Consider the following 20683-nt stretch of genomic DNA (forward strand, 5'->3'; position numbering starts at 1 on the left):
CAGGAGTCGCTTTGCGTTTTGCGGAGTTTTATGTACCGTGGACATTATTTTATAATAAATCCTTTGCTGGGCTGGCTTCCAGCGTTAGTGTACGGTGTTGGCGCACCTTGGTTCCTGTACGTAAGCGTGCCGCCGCATTCTGCGCTATCTGCGAGGCTCACATCAGCGTTACAGTGGTCCAAAGCCTGCAGGAGTCTTCTGAAATCGTGCGGGTCTGGTAGCGGCTTTAGGTTTTTTAACATACACGCGGGCTGATACAGTAAACCTCGCGCGGGAGAGCGCCCGGTCTCCTGTACGCGCGATTCAGTGACTTAATTTATTTAAATTAGGGCCCACGGCAAAAAGAGGCACTAGGGACACTAGCGTGTCCCTAGTGCCTCTTTTTTGACGGAAGCGGCGGCTGTCAGCGGGTTTGACAGCCGACGCTCAATTTTGCCGGCGTCGGTCCTCGAGCCCGCTGACAGCCACGGGCTCGGAAACCGGACGCCGGCAAAATTGAGCGTCCGGTTTTCAAGCCGCGAGCCCATTTTAAATTTTTTTTTTAAAATTTTTAACTTTTTTTTAACTTTTGAGGCCTCCGACTTAATATCGCCATGATATTAAGTCGGAGGGTGCACAGAAAAGCAGTTTTTACTGCTTTTCTGTGCACTTCCCTGGTGCCCGGAGAAATTAACGCCAGCCTTTGGGCAGGCGTTAATTTCTGAAAGTAAAATCCTGCGGCTTGGCTGCACATTTTACTTTCTGTATCGCACAGGAATACCTAATAGGCTCATCAATATGCATTTGCATGCTGCGGGCGCTATTAGGTTCGTGAGGGTTGGACGCGCGTTTTCGACACGCTATTACATTAGGTAATAGCGTGTCGAAAACGCGCGTCCAGATGCGGGTTAACAGTGCGCTCCGCCGGAGTACACTGTACCGTATCGGCCTGTTAATTTGAAGAATGAACTTTTGACTAAGTTCCCTAATGAGGAATCTCATTGTCAATGAGCTATCAATTGTAACATACAGGAAACCTCGCCACTACCCTCCCTTCCTCCCTCCCCTGCCCCCATCCCCAGTTCACTCCAGCCCTCCCTCTCTTCCCCTCTATCCCCAGTTCACTCTGTCCTTCCCTCCTTCCCAATCCCCGGTAGGTTTAGACCATTTGCTCCCCACTACTGCGTTCGCCCAGTCACTCCATTAATTCCCTCGCACATAAGAGCATAAGACTTGCCATACTGGGTCAGACCGAGGGTCCATCAAGCCCAGCATCCTGTTTCCAACAGAGACCAATCCAGGCCATAAGAACCTGGCAAGTACCCAAAAACTAACTATTCCATGCTACTGTTGCTAGTAATAGCAGTGCCTGTTCCCTATTGATTAATAGCAGTTTATGGACTTCTCCTCCAAGAACTTAGCCAAACCTTTTTTAAACCTAGCTACACTAACTGCACTAACCACATCCTCTGGCAACAAATTCCAGAGTTTAATTGTGTGCTGAGTGAAAAAGAATTTTCTCCGATTTGTTTTAAATGTGCTACTTGCTAACTTCGCCAAGTCGCTCCCTCTACATCCATCTGGATCCCCTCACTCACCCAATTGTTAAGTTAACAGGAGTGGGAGAGGAGCAGCCTTTGGCTCCTCCTTCTTCTTCTCCTCCACTGTCTCCAGTGTTCCACTTTGAATCACATGGTCGCCTTCTCTGTACCTTTTCTATGTCTTTTTTTGAGATGCGGTGACCAGAACTGCACACAATTCTCAAGGTGCAGTCGCACCAGGGAGCGATACTGAGGCATTTTATTCTCCAGTCTCCACTCCTTTCCTCATGAAGAGTATGAGAGCTAAGGAGGTCATGAATATAGGCGAGCTTGTGGGAAATAGAGTGGGCGTTCCATAGAGGGCTGGAGAAAGAGAAGGAGAAGGGGACTGGGATAACACTGCAGGTGTAAGAGTCTGATAGGCACTGATGGGATAAAAGCTGCCTTGGAGGGCCAGAATGGGCCTGATATCCCCAGCTGAGAGGAGGAGGAGAAGGAGAATACCTAGGAGAGAGGAGGAGGTGTGATGATGACAGCCACGGGAGGAGCTGCTGTCAGGGAGAGGGGATGAGAAGAAGAAAAGTTTGAAGTTGAAGAGCAGTGGACTGAACAGATGGCAGATGAGATCCAGAATGTATGGAACGGGACTCGGTGTCAGTAGTGGTTTGCAGCAGGGAATAAGATTGGGGAGGATAGGGAAGCCAAAGGAAGTGAGGAGAGGCCTGCGAGCTCCCCATCCCCTGGCCGTCTGCGGGCGGGTCTACCCCCCCCCCCCCCCCCCCCCAGGCCAGAACCGGGCCCCCTGCAGCTCCTGCTGGGATGCAGCACACCTGGAGGAAGGCTTCACTCAGCCAAATACTTGCTAGCAAATTACTGGTAACTCGGAACCAGTCCTGCCTGCTTTATAAGCATTCAACTTGCAAGGCGTCAGGAATATGACTTCCAAAATGATCTGGAAAACGCCTGACACATTTATTTATTTAAAAACATGTATTACCCACCCTCCAGTGCTCGGGGCGAGGTACAAAAAACAAATCCCTGCAAACTGTTACTATTTGAAAGCAGCTGTGCTAGGAATTTTCTAATTCTCAATCTGTTTCTCAGCTCTGTTGCTTCTTTGTTTTGATCTTATTCCTGTCGTCTTTCTTTTGTATTGTAAAATATTTTCATGTTTTTATAGTTTAAAAAGTGTCCACCAATGAGTCCACGCTTCAGCTGTATCTGTTTTCCATGTGTTAGTGTGACGCCTGCATGGGGCTCTGAAGAAGGTCTGCTCTTCAGCTGTCTGTGCTGTATTCATGTATTACTTGTATTAAAAAAGCAGAATATAAATCTAAATAAAATGCGATGCATGCATGGGGCTGTTATGAATATCTGCTCTTGAGCTATCTGTGCTGTATTCATGTATTACTTGTATTAATATGATGCATGCATGGGGCTGTTATGAATATCTGCTCTTCAGCTTTCTGTGCTGTATTCCTGTATTACTTGTATTAAAAAAGCTGTCTGTGCTGTATTCATGTGTTCCTTGTATTAGTGCGATGCATGCATGGGGCTGTTATGAAGATTCACTCTCTTTTGCAGTATTCATGCTTTATATGCATCAGTGAGTTGGCTGCATGGGGCTCTGATGAAGATCCTCTCTTCAGCTGTCTGTGCTGTATTCATGGTTTCTATTTCTGTTTCTGTTTGGCTGTGCGTGTTTCAGTGTGATGATGCCTGCATGGGGCTGTGCTGATAATCAGCATGTAGGGCTGTGATATAGTTAGATTCATACTGGTAGGAGCAGCTTGTAGATAGTAACTTTTTTTTTAGGTATAACCATTAATACCTCCTTGGGAATGAAGTGAAAAGTAAATAATATGATCTAACTGAATTTAGCTGCCAGCTGTCCCCAGCAATAGCACCTCCATGTCGCTCTCTGTACACATGTGGTAAGGCCCTGCTTCTTCTATACGTAGGTGGTTACTCGATACCCCTCAGCACTGGAAGGCAAACATCATATGTCTTGTAAGTATTTTCACAGATCTGTGCAGCTCAGACATTTTTGGAATGCCTGGCTCGGGGGGCGGGAAGCTTTTCTCCTGTTGAAGGACTAAGAAGCACGTCCTCTCCTGTATCTACCCACACACATATGCACATACATACACACGCTCACATTCACGCACACACACACACACACATGCATGTGCACATACACATACATTCATACACACCCATATGCATATACATACACAAGTGAGAGTTTGCAGACACACGTGCACACATATACACATGTGTACATACACACAAGCGTGCACATACACACACATGCACATATGTACATATGCTCATGTTTGCGCACACACACACACACATTTACACATGTGCACATACACACACACAAGCACACACACATATACACACACATGCACATACATACACACGCATATGTATGCGCATCCACACACATACACGTGCACATACATACACGTGCATGTGCGTACAAATGCACGTGTGCACACATATAGAAGTGTGCACATACACACATACACACACATATGCACATACATACACAAGTGCACGTTTGCAGACACACATATGTGTACACATATACACATATGCACACACACATATGCACATAAATACACATACATATGCACATACATACACAAGTGCACGTTTGCAGACACACACACATGTACACATATACACATATGCACACACACACATATGCACATAAATACACATACATATGCACATACATACACAAGTGCACGTTTGCAGACATACACATGTGCACACACACATATGCACATAAATACACATACATATGCACATACATACACAAGTGCACGTTTGCAGACACACACATATGCACACACACATATGCACATAAATACACATACATATGCACATACATACACAAGTGCACGTTTGCAGACATACACACGTGCACACATATACACATGTGCACACACACACATATGCACATACATACACACGCTCACGTTCGCGCGCACACACACACACACACCCCTCCTCTTCTGCTAGGAGAGCTGAAAGTTAAGCTGTATGCAGGAGTAGGCAGGGTGCACGTTATCCCAAGCCCTCAAGGTATCCTGAGTCAGAAAGGCCTCCGTTCCCTCGCTCCTGTGGGGCTTTCCCAGCACGAGCTGCACAGTTGGGAAAACTTTTCAGTTTGAAAGGAGAAGAGTGCATGGAAAAAACTGTGCAAGAAAGCTCTTGAGCGGGACTTTTTCTCCAGAGGGATCAGGCAGAGGCCTCCCAAGGCTTTCTGTATAATATTTTTGGTAGATTTTTTTCCCTTCTGAAAGCTTCAGGAAATGAAATGCTGCGGGGAAAGACGTGGTCACGTCAGACGGAATGAAGGTTTTCTGCACATTTTCACTGCCTGAGTTTGGTGCAGCTCCTATCACAGCCGTGTAGGGCCCAACTCACCCTGTGGAGGACGAATAGCAGGAAGCGTCTGGGCTGGGCTGCAGAGCCACTCTCACAAGACGGGAGAAAGACTGATACATCACGAATTTCCAGCATAGCTCTCTGCTTCAACGGCAGGGGAAAAGAAAAACTGATACTTCACGCATATCCAGCATAACTTCAACGGCAGGGGAGAAGAAAAAAGGATTCACACTCACAAAGCGGGGAGTAGCTGGCTTGTTACGGCGGTTACTACCCCAAACCAAATGTGCCTGATACTTCACTTTAGATGCATATCCAGCATAGCTCCCTGCTTCAACGGCAGGGGAGAAGATAAACAACCAATAAGGGCTGTATAACATAGTCTGGGTAAAAACAAATAAGCATGGGTGTAGCTTGCTTATTGCGGCGGTTACTACCCCTACTACCTCTAACTAATCAAGCTAGATATTTCACTTGGATGCAGCTCCATCACCGCTCTCTACATTAATGGCGGGGGTGGAAGGGAATTAGAACCAAGAGCTAAGAGAAACAGATAAGTATGGGAGAAGAAATGAGGGAAGCTTGCTGGGCAGACTGGATGGGCCATTTGGTCTTCTTCTGCCGTCATTTCTATGTTTCTATGTTATGTTTCTATGTTTGAGGAAGAAAAGATCTTTATCAGAGCCTGATAAGATATAGGACGAGCCAGCACAGACACTCAGTCACCCATGCACACCTGTGTCTGTGATCTGCCTCCCCGAGCACAGAATACCTGAGGCAGGTAGACGTTCAGCCTGCTGCAGCCACAGGCGTGAGCGCTGACTCCACTGTCTCTGGTTTCTTAGGGAAGAGGCAGGAACTGGGCCCTGCCAGGCCTCTGCACGCTTGCCCTTGTGTAGAGCAGAGGACCTGAGAAAGCTGAGCTGCCAGATTTTAGTCTGCTCCATAAATGTTTCTTTGCCTTCTGGTGCTGTTGACATATCATAATTTCATCTTGAGGAAAAGTAATAAAATACACTACACCAGCATGAGGTTTTGCCCCCTTACCTGGCTGGTAGCGCTGTTGCATGTGCTTTTGCCCTGTTACTTGGCTGGTAGCGCTGTTGCATGTGCTTTTGCCCCGTTACCTGGCTGGTAGCACTGTTGCATGTGCTTTTGCCCCCTTACCTGGCTGGTAGCGCTGTTGCATGTGCTTTTGCCCCGTTACCTGGCTGGTAGCACTGTTGCATGTGCTTCTGCCCCGTTACCTGGCTGGTAGCACTGTTGCATGTGCTTCTGCCCCGTTACCTGGCTGGTAGCGCTGTTGCATGTGCTTTTGCCCCCTTACCTGGCTGGTAGCACTGTTGCATGTGCTTCTGCCCTGTTACCTGGCTGGTAGCACAGGTAGCACTGTTGCATGTGCTTCTGCCCCGTTACCTGGCTGGTAGCGCTGTTGCATGTGCTTTTGCCCTGTTATCTGGCTGGTAGCGCTGTTGCATGTGCTTTTGCCCTGTTACCTGGCTGGTAGCACTGCTGCATGTGCCTCTGCCCCGTTACCTGGCTGGTAGCGCTGTTGCATGCGCTTTTGCCCTGTTACCTGGCTGGTAGCGCTGTTGCATGTGCTTTTGCCCTGTTACCTGGCTGGTAGCGCTGTTGCATGTGCTTCTGCCCTGTTACCTGGCTGGTAGCACTGTTGCATGTGCCTCTGCCCCGTTACCTGGCTGGTAGCGCTGTTGCATGTGCTTTTGCCCTGTTACCTGGCTGGTAGCACTGTTGCATGTGCTTTTGCCCTGTTACCTGGCTGGTAGCGTTGTTGCATGTGCTTCTGCCCCGTTACCTGGCTGGTAGCGTTGTTGCATGTGCTTTTGCCCCGTTACCTGGCTGGTAGAACTGTTGCATGTGCTTTTGCCCTGTTACTTGGCTGGTAGCACTGTTGCATGTGCTTCTGCCCTGTTACCTGGCTGGTAGCACTGTTGCATGTGCTTTTGCCCCCTTACCTGGCTGGTAGCGCTGTTGCATGTGCTTTTGCCCTGTTACTTGGCTGGTAGCGCTGTTGCATGTGCTTTTGCCCCGTTACCTGGCTGGTAGCACTGTTGCATGTGCTTTTGCCCCGTTACCTGGCTGGTAGCGCTGTTGCATGTGCTTTTGCCCCGTTACCTGGCTGGTAGCACTGTTGCATGTGCTTTTGCCCCGTTACCTGGCTGGTAGCACTGTTGCATGTGCTTCTGCCCTGTTACCTGGCTGGTAGCACTGTTGCATGTGCTTTTGCCCTGTTACTTGGCTGGTAGCGCTGTTGCATGTGCTTTTGCCCCGTTACCTGGCTGGTAGCACTGTTGCATGTGCTTTTGCCCCGTTACCTGGCTGGTAGCACTGTTGCATGTGCTTCTGCCCTGTTACCTGGCTGGTAGCACAGGTAGCACTGTTGCATGTGCTTCTGCCCCGTTACCTGGCTGGTAGCGCTGTTGCATGTGCTTTTGCCCCGTTACCTGGCTGGTAGCGCTGTTGCATGTGCTTCTGCCCTGTTACCTGGCTGGTAGCACTGTTGCATGTGCTTTTGCCCCGTTACCTGGCTGGTAGCGCTGTTGCATGTGCTTCTGCCCTGTTACCTGGCTGGTAGCACTGTTGCATGTGCTTTTGCCCCGTTACCTGGCTGGTAGCGCTGTTGCAAGTGCTTCTGCCCCGTTACCTGGCTGGTAGCACTGTTGCATGTGCTTCTGCCCTGTTACCTGGCTGGTAGCACTGTTGCATGTGCTTTTGCCCCCTTACCTGACTGGTAGCACAGGTAGCACTGTTGCATGTGCTTCTGCCCCGTTACCTGGCTGGTAGCGCTGTTGCATGTGCTTTTGCCCCGTTACCTGGCTGGTAGCGCTGTTGCATGTGCTTCTGCCCTGTTACCTGGCTGGTAGCACTGTTGCATGTGCTTTTGCCCCGTTACCTGGCTGGTAGCACTGTTGCATGTGCTTCTGCCCCTGTTACCTGGCTGGTAGCGCTGTTGCATGTGCTTCTGCCCCGTTACCTGGCTGGTAGCACTGTTGCATGTGCTTCTGCCCCGTTACCTGGCTGGTAGCACTGTTGCATGTGCTTCTGCCCCGTTACCTGGCTGGTAGCGCTGTTGCAATGTGCTTCTGCCCCGTTACCTGGCTGGTAGCACTGTTGCATGTGCTTCTGCCCCGTTACCTGGCTGGTAGCGCTGTTGCATGTGCTTCTGCCCCTGTTACTTGGCTGGTAGCGCTGTTGCATGTGCTTCTGCCCCGTTACCTGGCTGGTAGCGCTGTTGCATGTGCCTTTGCCCCGTTACCTGGCTGGTAGCGCTGTTGCATGTGCCTTTGCCCCGTTACCTGGCTGGTAGCGCTGTTTCATGTGCTTTTGCCCCGTTACCTGGCTGGTAGCGCTGTTGCATGTGCCTTTGCCCCGTTACCTGGCTGGTAGCGTTGTTGCATGCGCTTTTGCCCCGTTACCTGGCTGGTAGCGCTGTTGCATGCGCTTTTGCCCCGTTACCTGGCTGGTAGCGCTGTTGCATGCGCTTTTGCCCCGTTACCTGGCTGGTAGCGCTGTTGCATGCGCTTCCGCCCCGTTACCTGGCTGGTAGCGCTGTTGCATGCGCTTCTGCCCCGTTACCTGGCTGGTAGCGCTGTTGCATGTGCTTCTGCCCTGTTACCTGGTTGGTAGCACTGTTGCATGTGCTTTTGCCCCGTTACCTGGCTGGTAGCACTGTTGCATGTGCTTTTGCCCCGTTACCTGGCTGGTAGCGCTGTTGCATGTGCTTTTGCCCCGTTACCTGGCTGGTAGCACTGTTGCATGTGCTTTTGCCCCGTTACCTGGCTGGTAGCGCTGTTGCATGCGCTTCTGCCCCGTTACCTGGCTGGTAGCGCTGTTGCATGTGCTTTTGCCCTGTTACTTGGCTAATGACGAGGCATGACCTTGTAGGTTCTACGTGGCTGGAGACTCCAAAATCCCACGCCGGAGAGTGGAGGGGCCAGTGAATGTGAGCTGGTGATAAAACCTGCCTGCTCAGCTTTAAGCACCCCAGCATTTGGGCCGGTGTCACTCCAGCAGCACCGAGGCCAGGGCTGCCAGACCCTAACAAACGCTCTAAGGCGCACACTCCCCTGCAGACAGACAGACAGACACTCAGGGCTGTCCTGAAACCTTTCCCCCTTGCTGCCTCCCCTGCCCTTATGTAAACTCAGCCAGCAAGAGGGGAAGGGCAGGCAGGGTCGTCATTGCTCCCTGGTGAGCTGCCGAACTGTTTTTACATCCCTCTTCTTCTCTAAATAAGGACCCTGCCTGCCAGGCATACCAGCATCCGACCAATTTGGATCCTGGAAAGGCCCCCCTTTCGCATTCAGCAGCCCCTGCGGGCGGCACCTCCTCTCCCACATGACGGCATCCATCAGGAGAGCGTCCCAGCGCTGCTGCCGCCCGGACGATTTACCTTGGCAGATCAGAGGGGATGGCATGGGGTGCGACAGCGCCTGACTGCTAGGGACAGGTCAAAGCAAATAGATCTGGGCGTCCCGGGCAGAGAGCAGGAGCCACAGAAGATGGTCCCCGCCACCGGGAGCTCTGCCGCTGCTCTCTTTCCCTCCCTCACCCTGCTGCTCCCGGGCTTCGGTTTCATGTCAGCGGTCTTCATCTGCCTTCCAAAAATAAGCCAGGGCCGCCATGCCGCAGGGAGCGAAACACCAAGGGTGGTATTTTTAGGGCCACCGATTCCGACCACGTGTGCCCGGGAGGGGAACCGGATGGCTCCTGCACCGAGGTTACTCCTCACTATGTCCTTCGAGGCCGGCGCTCACTGGACGTTGCCTGCCGTGCTCCTCCTGGGCTTCCTGGCCGGGATCGTGCCCTCCTACCCTCTCCTGCCCAGAGGAACCAGCGGGACGCTGCTGCAGAGGGGATGGGGGTCCCTGGCTGGGATGTCGGGGGAGAGGTCCGGCGTGAACTGGGAGAGCGACTACTTGCTGGGAATTAAGAGGCTGCGGAGGCTTTACTGCAACGTGGGCATTGGGTTCCACCTGCAGGTCCTGCCGGACGGAGGGATAAGCGGGGTGCACAGCGAAGACCCGTACAGTGAGTTGCGAGTGGAATCGGCGTCGCGCCGCGGATGCCGGCAGCAGTAATCGCCCCCACGCAGAACACCAAATGTTTGCTCTTTCGTATATTCCCCAGGCTGAGCTGCATCTGTCGCCTTTTAAAAGTCCCTCAGGATCATCCGGTGCTAAGAAACCTCCAGGCTCAGGCACATGTCAGGGATTCTTGGCCAAAATTAGATGGCCACTTTATTTTTACTGCTGCTCTCCTTAACGGACGGACGGACGGGGAAGGGAGAGCCGGGACGCGTTTCTGCTCTACAGGAAAGGGGTCCAGAGGGGCTTTTCCCATGCTTAATGCATCTGGCGCTCAATGAATTTCCCTGGTGGTGCTCGGGGTCTGCGTTGGGTCGGAGGCTTTCGGGCTGCGGTGTGCAGAACCCCCCCTCCCCCCTTAGACGTGCTGAGGACCCCCTCGCTGGGACCTCGGACCTTCCGCTTCCCCCGACCTTCCTTTCGCAGGGGAAGCGCTGTCCTGGGGCATTGCTGGCGCGCAGAGGAAGCAGCACCTGCCCCCCTTCCCCCCCCCCCCCCCGGACAACATTGAAAACCTCCTTTTTCTCTCCCCCAGGTCTGCTGGAAATCTCCACGGTGGAACGCGGCGTCGTCAGCCTGTACGGCGTGAAAAGCCAGGTCTTTGTGGCCATGAGCAGCAGGGGCAGGCTGTACGCCACGGTGAGTAGCGAGCAAGGGAAGGGGGCTTGGGGGGGGGGGAGGGGGGCAGGGGCAGGACGCGGGTCCCCGGTGAAAGTCTGCAGGAAGGGGAGCCAGACCCGGGTAAAGGGGGGGAGCTCGCCGATTGCAGCCTGCCTTCCGGGGGTGGGTGGGCGGCGGCGGAGGAGGAGCGGATCCGAAGGAGCCCACCCCCCCCCCCCACACCCCACCCTGCGCCGACGCCTCCTGCTCCCCCTCCGCCTTCCAAATTTCGTGTCGATAAGAAACCAAACCGAAACGGGGGTGCGGTGGGGAACCCTGAGGCTTCAGACCAGGGTGGGGGGGGGGGGGGTCTCCTACGCATGGATCGTTGACGCCCCACCCCGGAGAGCAGGCTGGATCAGCTCCGAGTGCAAGTTCTCCCACGCATGCACAGAATGACCCCCCTCGATATTCCTGCCCTCCAGGCGGGAAGCTCAGGATAGGAACCTGCTTCTTCCCAGCCCAGTCAGACCCAAAAAACGCCTCCTGTATTTGTGCAATTAGACCGTTCGCCGAAACACGCGGACGGTGCCGGGCGCGAGCTGTCTGCCGGGGCCCCCAGCAGCTGGGACCCAAGCTGTGGCTTCCGATGGGGCTTCCTAAGAAGCAGGAGTTACCCCCTCCCCCCTGCAGGGAGACGGCCTGGAGAAAGCAACAGCCGTGTACACAGCACTGCACTGCCCGGCAGCAGGCAGGGGGACCCTCCGTGGGAGCATGCGAAGGATCTGGAAAGTCCAGGCAGTGTCCGTCTCCTCCCGGGGTCACATCCAAGCTCACGCAGGCCCCTGCATTCCCGTCCTTGTCCTGAGCGGCGCTGACCTGCAGCCCAGGTGCAGCTGAAGGACGAGGCCACAAGGTCGCCAGGGTGCTCGGAAACGTTTCTCAGCCTCCCAGAGACAGGTGCTGGGTCGTGACCTTCACGCCCCCCAGGCCCAAACGTGTTTCCGAGCCCTGACATCAATGGCCCTTCCAGTGCTGCGGGTTCAGGGGCAGCGTCGCTTCTGGGCGTTGCAGGACACTCGGTCCCCTGACAAATGATCCCAGAGTTTCCTGCATTCGGCCGCCTCTCGCCCTGCTCAGGACCCACGGAAGAGGCTGATGCGGCCAGAACCCTTCTCTCAAGCGACGGAGCAAAGTGAGCGACTCTGCGCCTTGCTAGAGCAATCACTGACCTGCAGCAAACCTACGAAGAGCCACAGCCCGGCCCGGTCTGTAAACAAAGGATGCCCAGTAAAACTGAGCTGATGGGAAGTGTCCGCGTCCCGATTTGACAGCCTAAGGGCGCGGCCTCCTCCTCTGCCTCTCCATAGGAGGAGACCCGTGGGCCCTGCACACAGCACAGCCAAGCAGGGGTCAAAGAGAGCCCTTTCAACCTTTCAAATCCGGACTACTCAGTTCTCCGGGAGGAGCATCCCGGCTTTCCTAGTACCCCAGGGGTTCATCCTGAAGCATTCATGATCTTTCCTACCTGGCAAAGCCAAAATGTGACTTTGCTACCCAAAAAGGTTGAATTTAAGATCAAATTCCAGGTCAGCCTGATTCGGGGCTTGTGAGGCTGGAGCTGGGCCAGCACTCGCTCATCTTCACCATCACCAGCCTCGAGCTTCTCATCCGCTCTCTGGCAGCGGGCGAGCCTGAAGGGCCGTCAAGCCCAGCGTCCCGTTTCTGGCCGCGGCCAGTCCAGGTCACAGGATCCCGACGAACAGAGCCAAAGCCTTCCGACTCATAGCCGAGGGTGAGCGTCGGCTTTCCCAGGTCCACCTGGCCTGGAAGGGTTTGTGGAGTTTCCTGCAGGAACTCTGTTTTTATCCGGCTTCGCTCACCGCTTTCACCACGTCCTCTGGCCACGGATTCCACAGTTTAACTAGTTTCATTTATTTACTTATCTTTTTTTTTTTTTACCATGAATGGCCTCAAAGTGGATTACAAGAAATGTAAAGTCGCATTAGATGAACAATATTGGTTGAGGGCTGTGTATTTAAAGTCAGATTCTTTTTCTTCCTGCTGTAGAGATAGGGAGATCACTGCTGATAGCTCTCAGAGCTGCCCAGAGCCATTTAATCCTCTCAGCACCTCGGTCTCCCTTCTCCGCTTGTCCTGCTACCGTTTTTATTTTTTTGAGTTGTAGTGAGCAGAGCTGCGCACACCGCTCAAGGTGTGCTCACAGGATGGCTCGATGGGATGGCAGTATATCTCACCTTTTATTTTCCAATCTTGTCCTTGTAATGCCATAAATTCTATTTCCTTATCTGACCGCACACCGAGCCAAGGATTTCAGAGTATTTCTCCGCGCCGACTCCCAAGGTCCTTTTCCTGGGCGGCAGCGTGGAACTACGATTCGGATTATTCGTCCCTGGGTGCATTCACTTGGCACTCGTCCACATTAAATCTGATCAGCTCGTTCACCCCTCCCTTTTCCGGATCACATGTAAATCTATTGAAAAGCACCTGCAAACATGACAGCAGGAGATGTTGGAGTCAGAGATGCAAAAGGCTCACTACGGATTTATACTGCACGATGCACTGAATGTTTGCCATCAGGCCGGTGGTGGCTTTAGTTTGAGAGTAAACACGAGAACTGAAGGGCCTGTGCTCACTACATCCAGGCACGTTTTTTACTGCAAAAATAACAGCTGCATCTCTGACAGCTTTACAACGAGATTACGGTGAATTGATTGGTTTGTAAGTAAGTAGGAAGGGGGCATGGCCGGGCTGTGCTTTAGGAGAAGTCCTGAGCATGAGGTCAAGCCTTCTGTCTGCTGACCGTCTGCTTGGCCTTGCTACAACTTTGTCTTATTCTGGCTTTCCTGATAAACAAACTTGAAGAGGAAACAGAAGCAGGAGGTGAAATAAAGCAGCATTTTAGTGGAAAACTGACAAATCCAGTATTTGCACTTTTTTTTTTTTGCTTTTAAGTTAAATATAAACATTTTCCTTCTTGCTCTTAACAAAATAAATTAAACCTCCTTAGGAAGTCCGATTTTTCTTTCTCCTTTTCTAGTGCAAAAATTAGCAATTAGTAATAATAAATCTTTGTAATGGTGTCACAGAGCTCCTCATGCAAGAAACTTGGAGTCACAGAACTAGAGTTAAAGTAGTGAGTGCAACAGGTGGTCCCGATCCTTACCGAATTAGCAGTGAGGGGAGAGATTTATCACTGGATGCACTTGGAGGCATCGCATGTCATCTGAAGAGGCAGGTTCTTCCCCTGTAAAAAGACAGAGATAGGGATAGAGAAAGAGATAGAGTGTTGTGTGTATGTGTGTGTGCGCGAGTGAGTGAGTGTGTGTGTGTGCAAGTGAGTGAGTGTGTGTGAGTGTGTGTGTGAGTGTGTTTGTGTGTGTGCGAGTGTGTATGAGTGTGTGTGGGAGTGAGTGTGTATAAGTGTGTGTGTGTGTGAGTGAGTGTGTGTGTGTGTGAGAGTGTGTATGAGTGTATGTGTGTGCGAGTGTGTGTGTGTGCAAGTGAGTGAGTGTGTGTGAGTGTGTGTGTGTGAGAGTGCGTTTATGTGTGTGTGAGTGTGTATGAGTGTATGTGTGTGTGTGAGTGTGAGTGTGTGTGTGCGAGTGTGTGTGTGCGTGCGAGTGAATGAGTGTGTGTGAGTGTGTATGAGTGTGTGTGCAAGTGTGTGTGTGCGAGTGAGTGTGTGTGTGTGTGTGAGAGTGAGTGTGTGGGAGTCTCCTTTAAGCTCCCGGCAGAGCCTGCCCCTAAAAGAATCAGAAGGCCCTGAGCAAAGACTGAAAGACAAAGCTCCTTCTTAAAAAAAAAAAAAAAAAGAGTGCCTCATAAGCAACTCCTGGGTTAGATCCCGAAGAAAAGAGAACTAAAGGTGAGCACATGGGCTGCAGGTGAGGTCGTGTTGTGCTGGTATCTGTGACTCACTTTCCTCCTTTCATCGGGTCCATGCACAAGTTCTTAGTAAAAGCGTCTTCATTGCTCTGATCCCAACTAGTTCTGTAAGAGAGGTTAGAGACAAACATCTGGAGCAGAGGTTGGATGCTGTGTAAGAGAGGCAGACGCCTGGACCATGCGATAGAGACTGTGTGAGGCAACGAGCTGCCTGGGGCAGGGGTCAGGTGACCTCTCTATCCAGGTATTCTTCGAATTTCCCACTCCAGAGTGACCAGTTTTCAGAACCTGCTTTGTCAGCTGTTGTGGTCCAGATGTGAAGGGAGGGGCGAGTCATTTGAGCGTAGAGTCGAACAGATAACTTATGCTATAGGAAATCCAACCAACCATAGGCAAATAGTGTTGCGCTTTGAATGAAACAGCTCGGTCAGGAATGCAACGTGTTTATTCACTGTGAGAGACTTTAATATCCCTTCATTTAGACTTGTTGAGCAGGAAAGCCGGATTAAGACAAATGCTTTGATTTGGGAGGTCGCAGCGTTCAGGATTTTATCTCCAGGCGTTTTCCACGCTCTTCAGGCTCCTGCTGGAAGTTCACTCCAAGACGCCGGCGCACTACACGCAAATGACTTTCTGCCTCATTCAGGATTTCATTTGGGGGAAAAAAAAAATCTGCCTCCCCGATGGGTAACCTGGTGCAAGACGTTTTCCTGTCCTGCGACATTTCAGCAGGCATCTGCTTTTTTACTTTCCTAACCATTCCTCGTGCGGTGTTTGTGGCAGGGCAGGCACCCGATCTCTTGGTGGGGGAAATCTGGCAGGAGGCATTGAAACGTCCCGCAGCCTCTCCTGGCTGAATCCAAGCCTCCTGCACTCAGGGGCCTGCGGAAAGAAAGCCTTCCCTGCCACAAATCATTTCCTGTCCAGCTCCTCGGGGGCGGGGTAACTTAAAGGGGCAAAAAACTGGTGCAGGCTTTGCAGAGAGAGAGAGCGCCAGGTTTTCTTGGGGCTAAGACAGAATTAGTGGGGTGATGGGCCCTGCTCCCCTTTGAGTTTGGCGCGAAGGAGCTCGCGGCAGAAGGTGTGTAACACAATGATCGTGTTTTGTCGCCTCCCTCACTGTGCGTTCCTCTTCCCTTCCAGGCACATTTCCAGGACGAATGCAAGTTCAGGGAAACGCTGCTGCCCAACCACTACAACGCCTACGAATCGAGAGCCTACCGAGGGGCCTACATAGGACTGAGCAAGCACGGCAGGGTGAAGAGGGGCAACAAAGTCTCCCCAGCCATGAGCGCCACCCACTTTCTGCCCCGGATCTGAGGATGAGTGGCAGAGTAGCACAGAAATGTAGATTTCCTTTTGCACACACGTGAATGCCCTCCCAGGTAAAAATATTTTACGCCCTTTGCGGACAGACGGATATTTGGGTGGATGCCATGGGTGTAACCTTCAGGGCTCGGTAGCCACCCTGGGCACCAGAGACTGTAGAAGGGCAACGAACGCTTCCCCTTGCCTCAGACGGTGACCTCGTATTTCACACGCGTGTGCTTGCGTGCAGAGAGGTCGCACGGGGCACGGGTACGGCCTGGCAGAGCGCTGCTTGACCCTGGAGGGCGCTGATTGGTTGGAAGAGGTCCTGCAGCCGGGCAGTAACACTACATTCAGCAACGGTGCTGCCATCCCAGGACGTCTCCACCCACAGAAATCCTGTTTCACAAGTGCACCCGGACAGCCCAGAGAGGAGGGATAGATGTGAATGCATTTTCCAGGCAGGTGTAAGGTGTAACTGGGACATCCCACGGCACGGGCTGGTGAGAGAGAGGGCCAGGGGAGAGTCGAAGGCCCCGGCGATCAGCACCCCCTCCCCCTGTCCCAAAAAGCACCCAGAGGGATCTGTGTTAAATACTGTGCATGCCTTTCCACCAGCCAAGAGCCCCTGCATCCATGCAGGCTCCCGAACGCTTTCACCCCCGGGGTGCGTTCCCCGCGATGCTCATTTAATGCCTTAGGCTGCCGGATGAGAGGGCAAGCTGTCTGTCACATCCTGGGGTCAGAGGTCCAGCCCTGGCCCCACACCCTGTCCCAGGCATTGTGAGATGGGAAGAGCACCACGGTCGGCAAGGGAAAGCGAGGCCCATCCAGCGAGCGCAACCAGTCCCCTCCCCCCCGCGCCCCCATTTCTGGGCTCTGCTGCTTCCCGCCAGCGCTTCCATCTGCTCTTAGTGTCCCTGTTGGATCGGTGATGGTCCTTCCCTCCCCAGGTGCCTGTGTGCTGTGTGCAGGGTAATGCCCACCTGCCCGGGGATCAGCCCGGCAGCCCCCTCCCCATCCGTCAGGAAATGCCCCAGTGCCCCCTGTGCGGAGCGGGGTTATCTGAACATCTGCTCCGCCAGCGCTCTTAATGCCCCCTCGTCTGATTGATCACAGCCCCCGTTTTATTCCGATTAATCGACTCGGATGGCGCCAGGAGGGCTGAGTCCCTACGACTTCAGTGACTGCTTGCAGTTTTGGGGGGGGGGGGGGACGCACCTGACGTTTTTGACTTAAAACTCTGGTGGAAAGCTCTGGCGCGTCCCTGAGCGGGGTGGAGGGTCACATTCTGCCCTGAGGACAGGGAAGGGCTGGCGGGGTGGAAGCTCCTGGCGGGAGAAAGTGTCCTGACATCTGTTTGCAGCCTGGCTGCAGGTCCCTGGGAAGGTGAGGAAATCTCCCTAACACGGCCGGGGCAGTGCAAGAGGAAGCAGCAGAGCCCAGAACCAGGCGAGAGCCCAGAATCAGGCCTGAGCCGAGCCGGGCCTGCAACCCTCTGATCCGCCTCGCCCTGCTCACCTTTAGGAATTTACCTTCCCGTCCTGCCTCGCTCGTTTGGAAATAAGGGACTGGGGGCTTTTCCTGTGCTTTGCCAGCTAACGATAGAAATGTGTGGAAAATAATAGCCGGAGTGCCAGCCCCTGACAGACCCGGCCAGGCCCTCGGGGGTCAGACGGCTCACGGGCTGCGCTAGGCATTAGCGACCTCGCGCCAGAGGTGCAGGGAGTTGCAGCTGTTTGCAGCTGCTGTGCTGCTTGCAGGTTGCCACTGTTGGATAAAAGTGTTTTGCGGGTCTGTGAAATGTTTGAGACAGAGGGTTACGGTGTTAGTGATAAGGTTAATATGTCTCCCTCGGGCTGCCTCGTCATGGCTGATCTGTGACCTGCAGCTTGCTTGTGCCCAGTTCAGGGCGCACTGTTGTGTATGGCAGAGACAACTTGGACCACAAAGGTCGGGCTGCGCTCTGTGTGCATTTGGTGTCATCAGATGATAGGGCGGTCAGTACTGAGCTGAGCCATCAGGAAGAAGACATCCTGAGCAACGTAGAGTGCAAAGCCCCGGGACAGCATCTAGCATTCAGGTCAGACGAGATCTCTTTTATGTTAGGAGCGAGAACACGGGGCTCGGCACCCCAAGCCTAGAGCGGGAGAGAGCAGCTGGGATGTCCGGCCGATGAGTGCGGACAGCCTCCCTGCTCACACCCGGTTTATCTCGTGAGACTCACTCTTTGCACTGAAAGAGAGAGTTGGTGTCTTGTCTCTTACCTGCAAGGTTAGGCCAGGCCGCCCCTCAGAGAGGGAAGGCAGATGCGAAGCTGGCAGAATGATTAAATATGATATGCGCCTACTGTTCACCGTATTACCTGGAAGATGACCTGTGAGCTCTGTGTCATCTGGACAGGCTGATCCAGTCCTGAGCTCACACCCCTGCATCCTTGGGTTTGGAGCATGGATGATGAAGTATGGGGGGCTAAGACCGGGGACTGGCTCAGCCCGTTTCTTTGGATACGGAGTTATCTGGTCACGTCTGCAGTCTGCTTCCTATTAACTGCTCGGGCTTGCGAGAATCCTGAGCAGTTGCAATCCATTTACAAGCTGGAGCCAGAGGGCTGGGTTCGAATCCCGCCAGGGCACGCAGGAGGCCACTGCACACTGGCCTGTTTTCCCTTAATCCTCACAGCCAGTGCAGGGAGAGGACGCCATTTCCTCAACTCCAATTAACCTGCTCAGCTGCTCAGGAAGTTAAATGGGCAGGCGCTCAACACAAAATTATGCAGAGCAGTTAGATCTCAGGCAGATTGTGATGAATTGCAGGAGGACTTTGCGAGACTGGAAGAAGGCATTTGACAAAGTTCCTCATGAGAGGCTTCTAGGAAAAGTAAAAAGTCATGGGATAGGTGGCGATGTCCTTTCATGGATTGCAAACTGGTTAAAAGACAGGAAACAGAGAGTAGGATTAAATGGTCAATTTTCTCAGTGGAAAAGGGTAAATAGTGGAGTGCCTCAGGGATCTGTACTTGGACCGGTGCTTTTCAATATATTTATAAATGATCTGGAAAGAAATACGACGAGTGAGATAATCAAATTTGCAGATGACACAAAATTGTTCAGAGTAGTTAGATCGCAAGCAGACTGTGATACATTACAGGAGGACCTTGTGAGACTGGAAAATTGGGCATCGAAATTGCAGATGAAATTTAATGTGGATAAGTGCATGGTGATGCATACAAGGAAAAATAACCCATGCTATAGTTACACAATGTTAGGTTCCATATTAGATGCTACAACCCAAGAAAGAGATCTAGGCGTCATAGTGGATAACACATTGAAATCGTTGGTTCAGTGTGCTGCGGCAGTCAAAAAAGCAAACAGAATGTTGGGAATTATTAGGAAGGGAATGATGAATAAAATGGAAAATGTCATAATGCCTCTGTATCGCTCCATGGTGAGACCGCACCTTGAATACTGTGTACAATTCTGGTCGCCGTATCTCAAAAAAGATATAATTGCGATGGAGAAGGTACAGAGAAGGGCTACCAAAATGATAAGGGGAATGGAACAACTCCCCTATGAGGAAAGACTAAAGAGGTTAGGACTTTTCAGCTTGGAGAAGAGACGGCTGAGGGGGGATATGATAAGAGGTGTTTAAAATCATGAGAGGTCTAGAATGGGTAGATGTGAATCGGTTATTTACTCTTTCGGATAATAGAAAGATTAGGGGGCACTCCGTGAAGTTAGCATGGGGCACATTTAAAGACTAATCGGAGAAAGTTCTTTTTTACTCATTGCACAATTAAACTCTGGAATTTATTGCCAGAGGATGTGGTTAGTGCAGTTAGTGTAGCTGTGTTTAAAAAAGGATTGGATAAGTTCTTGGAGGAAAAGTCCATTACCTGCTATTAAGTTCACTTAGAGAATAGCCACTGCCATTAGCAATGGTAACATGGAATAGACTTAGTTTTTGGGTACTTGCCAGGTTCTTATGGCCTGGATTGGCCACTGTTGGAAACAGGATGCTGGGCTTGATGGACCCTTGGTCTGACCCAGTATGGCATTTTCTTATGTTCTTATTGGGCTTCCAAATGGCAGATGAAGTTTACCGTGGTCAAGTGCAAAGTGATGCATATAGGGAAAAATAACCCTTGCTGTAGTTACACGATGTTAAGTTCCATATTAGGTGCTACCACCCAGGAATGAGATCTGGGCGTCATAGTGGATAGATAATAAGTGAAATCGTCGGCTCAGTGTGCTGCGGCAGTCAAAAAAGCAAACAGAATGTTGGGAATTATTAGAAAGGGAATGGTGAATAAAATGGAAAATGTCATAATGCCTCTGTATCGCTCCATGGTGAGACCGCACCTTGAATACTGTGTACAATTCTGGTCGCCGCATCTCAAAAAAGATATAATTGCGATGGAGAAGGTACAGAGAAGGGCAACCAAAATGATAAGGGGAATGGAACAACTCCCCTATGAGGAAAGACTAAAGAGGTTAGGGCTGTTCAGTTTGGAGAAGAGACGAATGAGGAGGGATATGTTAGGTCTACAAAATCATGAAAGGACTTGAACAAGTTAATGTAAATCGGTTATTTACTCTCTCAGATAATAGAAGGACTAGGGGGCATTCCATGAAGTTAGCAAGTAGCTCATTTAAAAAAATTGAAGAAAATTATTTTTCACTCAGCGCATAGTTAAGCTCTAGAATTCATTGCCAGAGGATGTGGTTACAGCAATTAGTGTAACTGGGTTTAAAAAAGGTTTGGATAAGTTCCTAGAGGAGAAGTCCATAAACTGCTATGAAGGTAATTAATAAGCAATAGTAGCTTGTGATCTAT

At 51.7% G+C, this 20683-nt stretch overlaps 1 protein-coding gene across 1 annotated transcript; it reads left to right on the forward strand.

The window, feature by feature from the left end:
* The first annotated feature begins 9230 nt into the window (after positions 1 to 9230).
* FGF6 (fibroblast growth factor 6) lies at positions 9231 to 18701 on the forward strand. The gene is made up of 3 exons (XM_029597631.1): positions 9231 to 9974; positions 10566 to 10669; positions 15683 to 18701. The coding sequence occupies exons 1-3, from the start codon at positions 9446 to 9448 to the stop codon at positions 15857 to 15859; spliced, it is 810 nt and encodes a 269-aa protein (XP_029453491.1). The 5' UTR covers positions 9231 to 9445; the 3' UTR covers positions 15860 to 18701.
* The last annotated feature ends 1982 nt before the right edge of the window (positions 18702 to 20683 follow it).

This window comes from Rhinatrema bivittatum, chromosome 4 (genome assembly GCF_901001135.1).
Source record: "Rhinatrema bivittatum chromosome 4, aRhiBiv1.1, whole genome shotgun sequence".
NCBI classification, from domain to species: Eukaryota; Metazoa; Chordata; class Amphibia; order Gymnophiona; family Rhinatrematidae; genus Rhinatrema; species Rhinatrema bivittatum.

Coding starts and splice junctions, on each gene's coding strand:
- FGF6 (XM_029597631.1), top strand. CDS start 9,446: ATGGTCCCCGCCACCGGGAGCTCTGCCGCTGCTCTCTTTCCCTCCCTC. Junction 9,975..10,565: donor GCACAGCGAAGACCCGTACA/GTGAGTTGCGAG, acceptor TCTCTCCCCCAG/GTCTGCTGGAAATCTCCACG. Junction 10,670..15,682: donor GGGGCAGGCTGTACGCCACG/GTGAGTAGCGAG, acceptor CTTCCCTTCCAG/GCACATTTCCAGGACGAATG.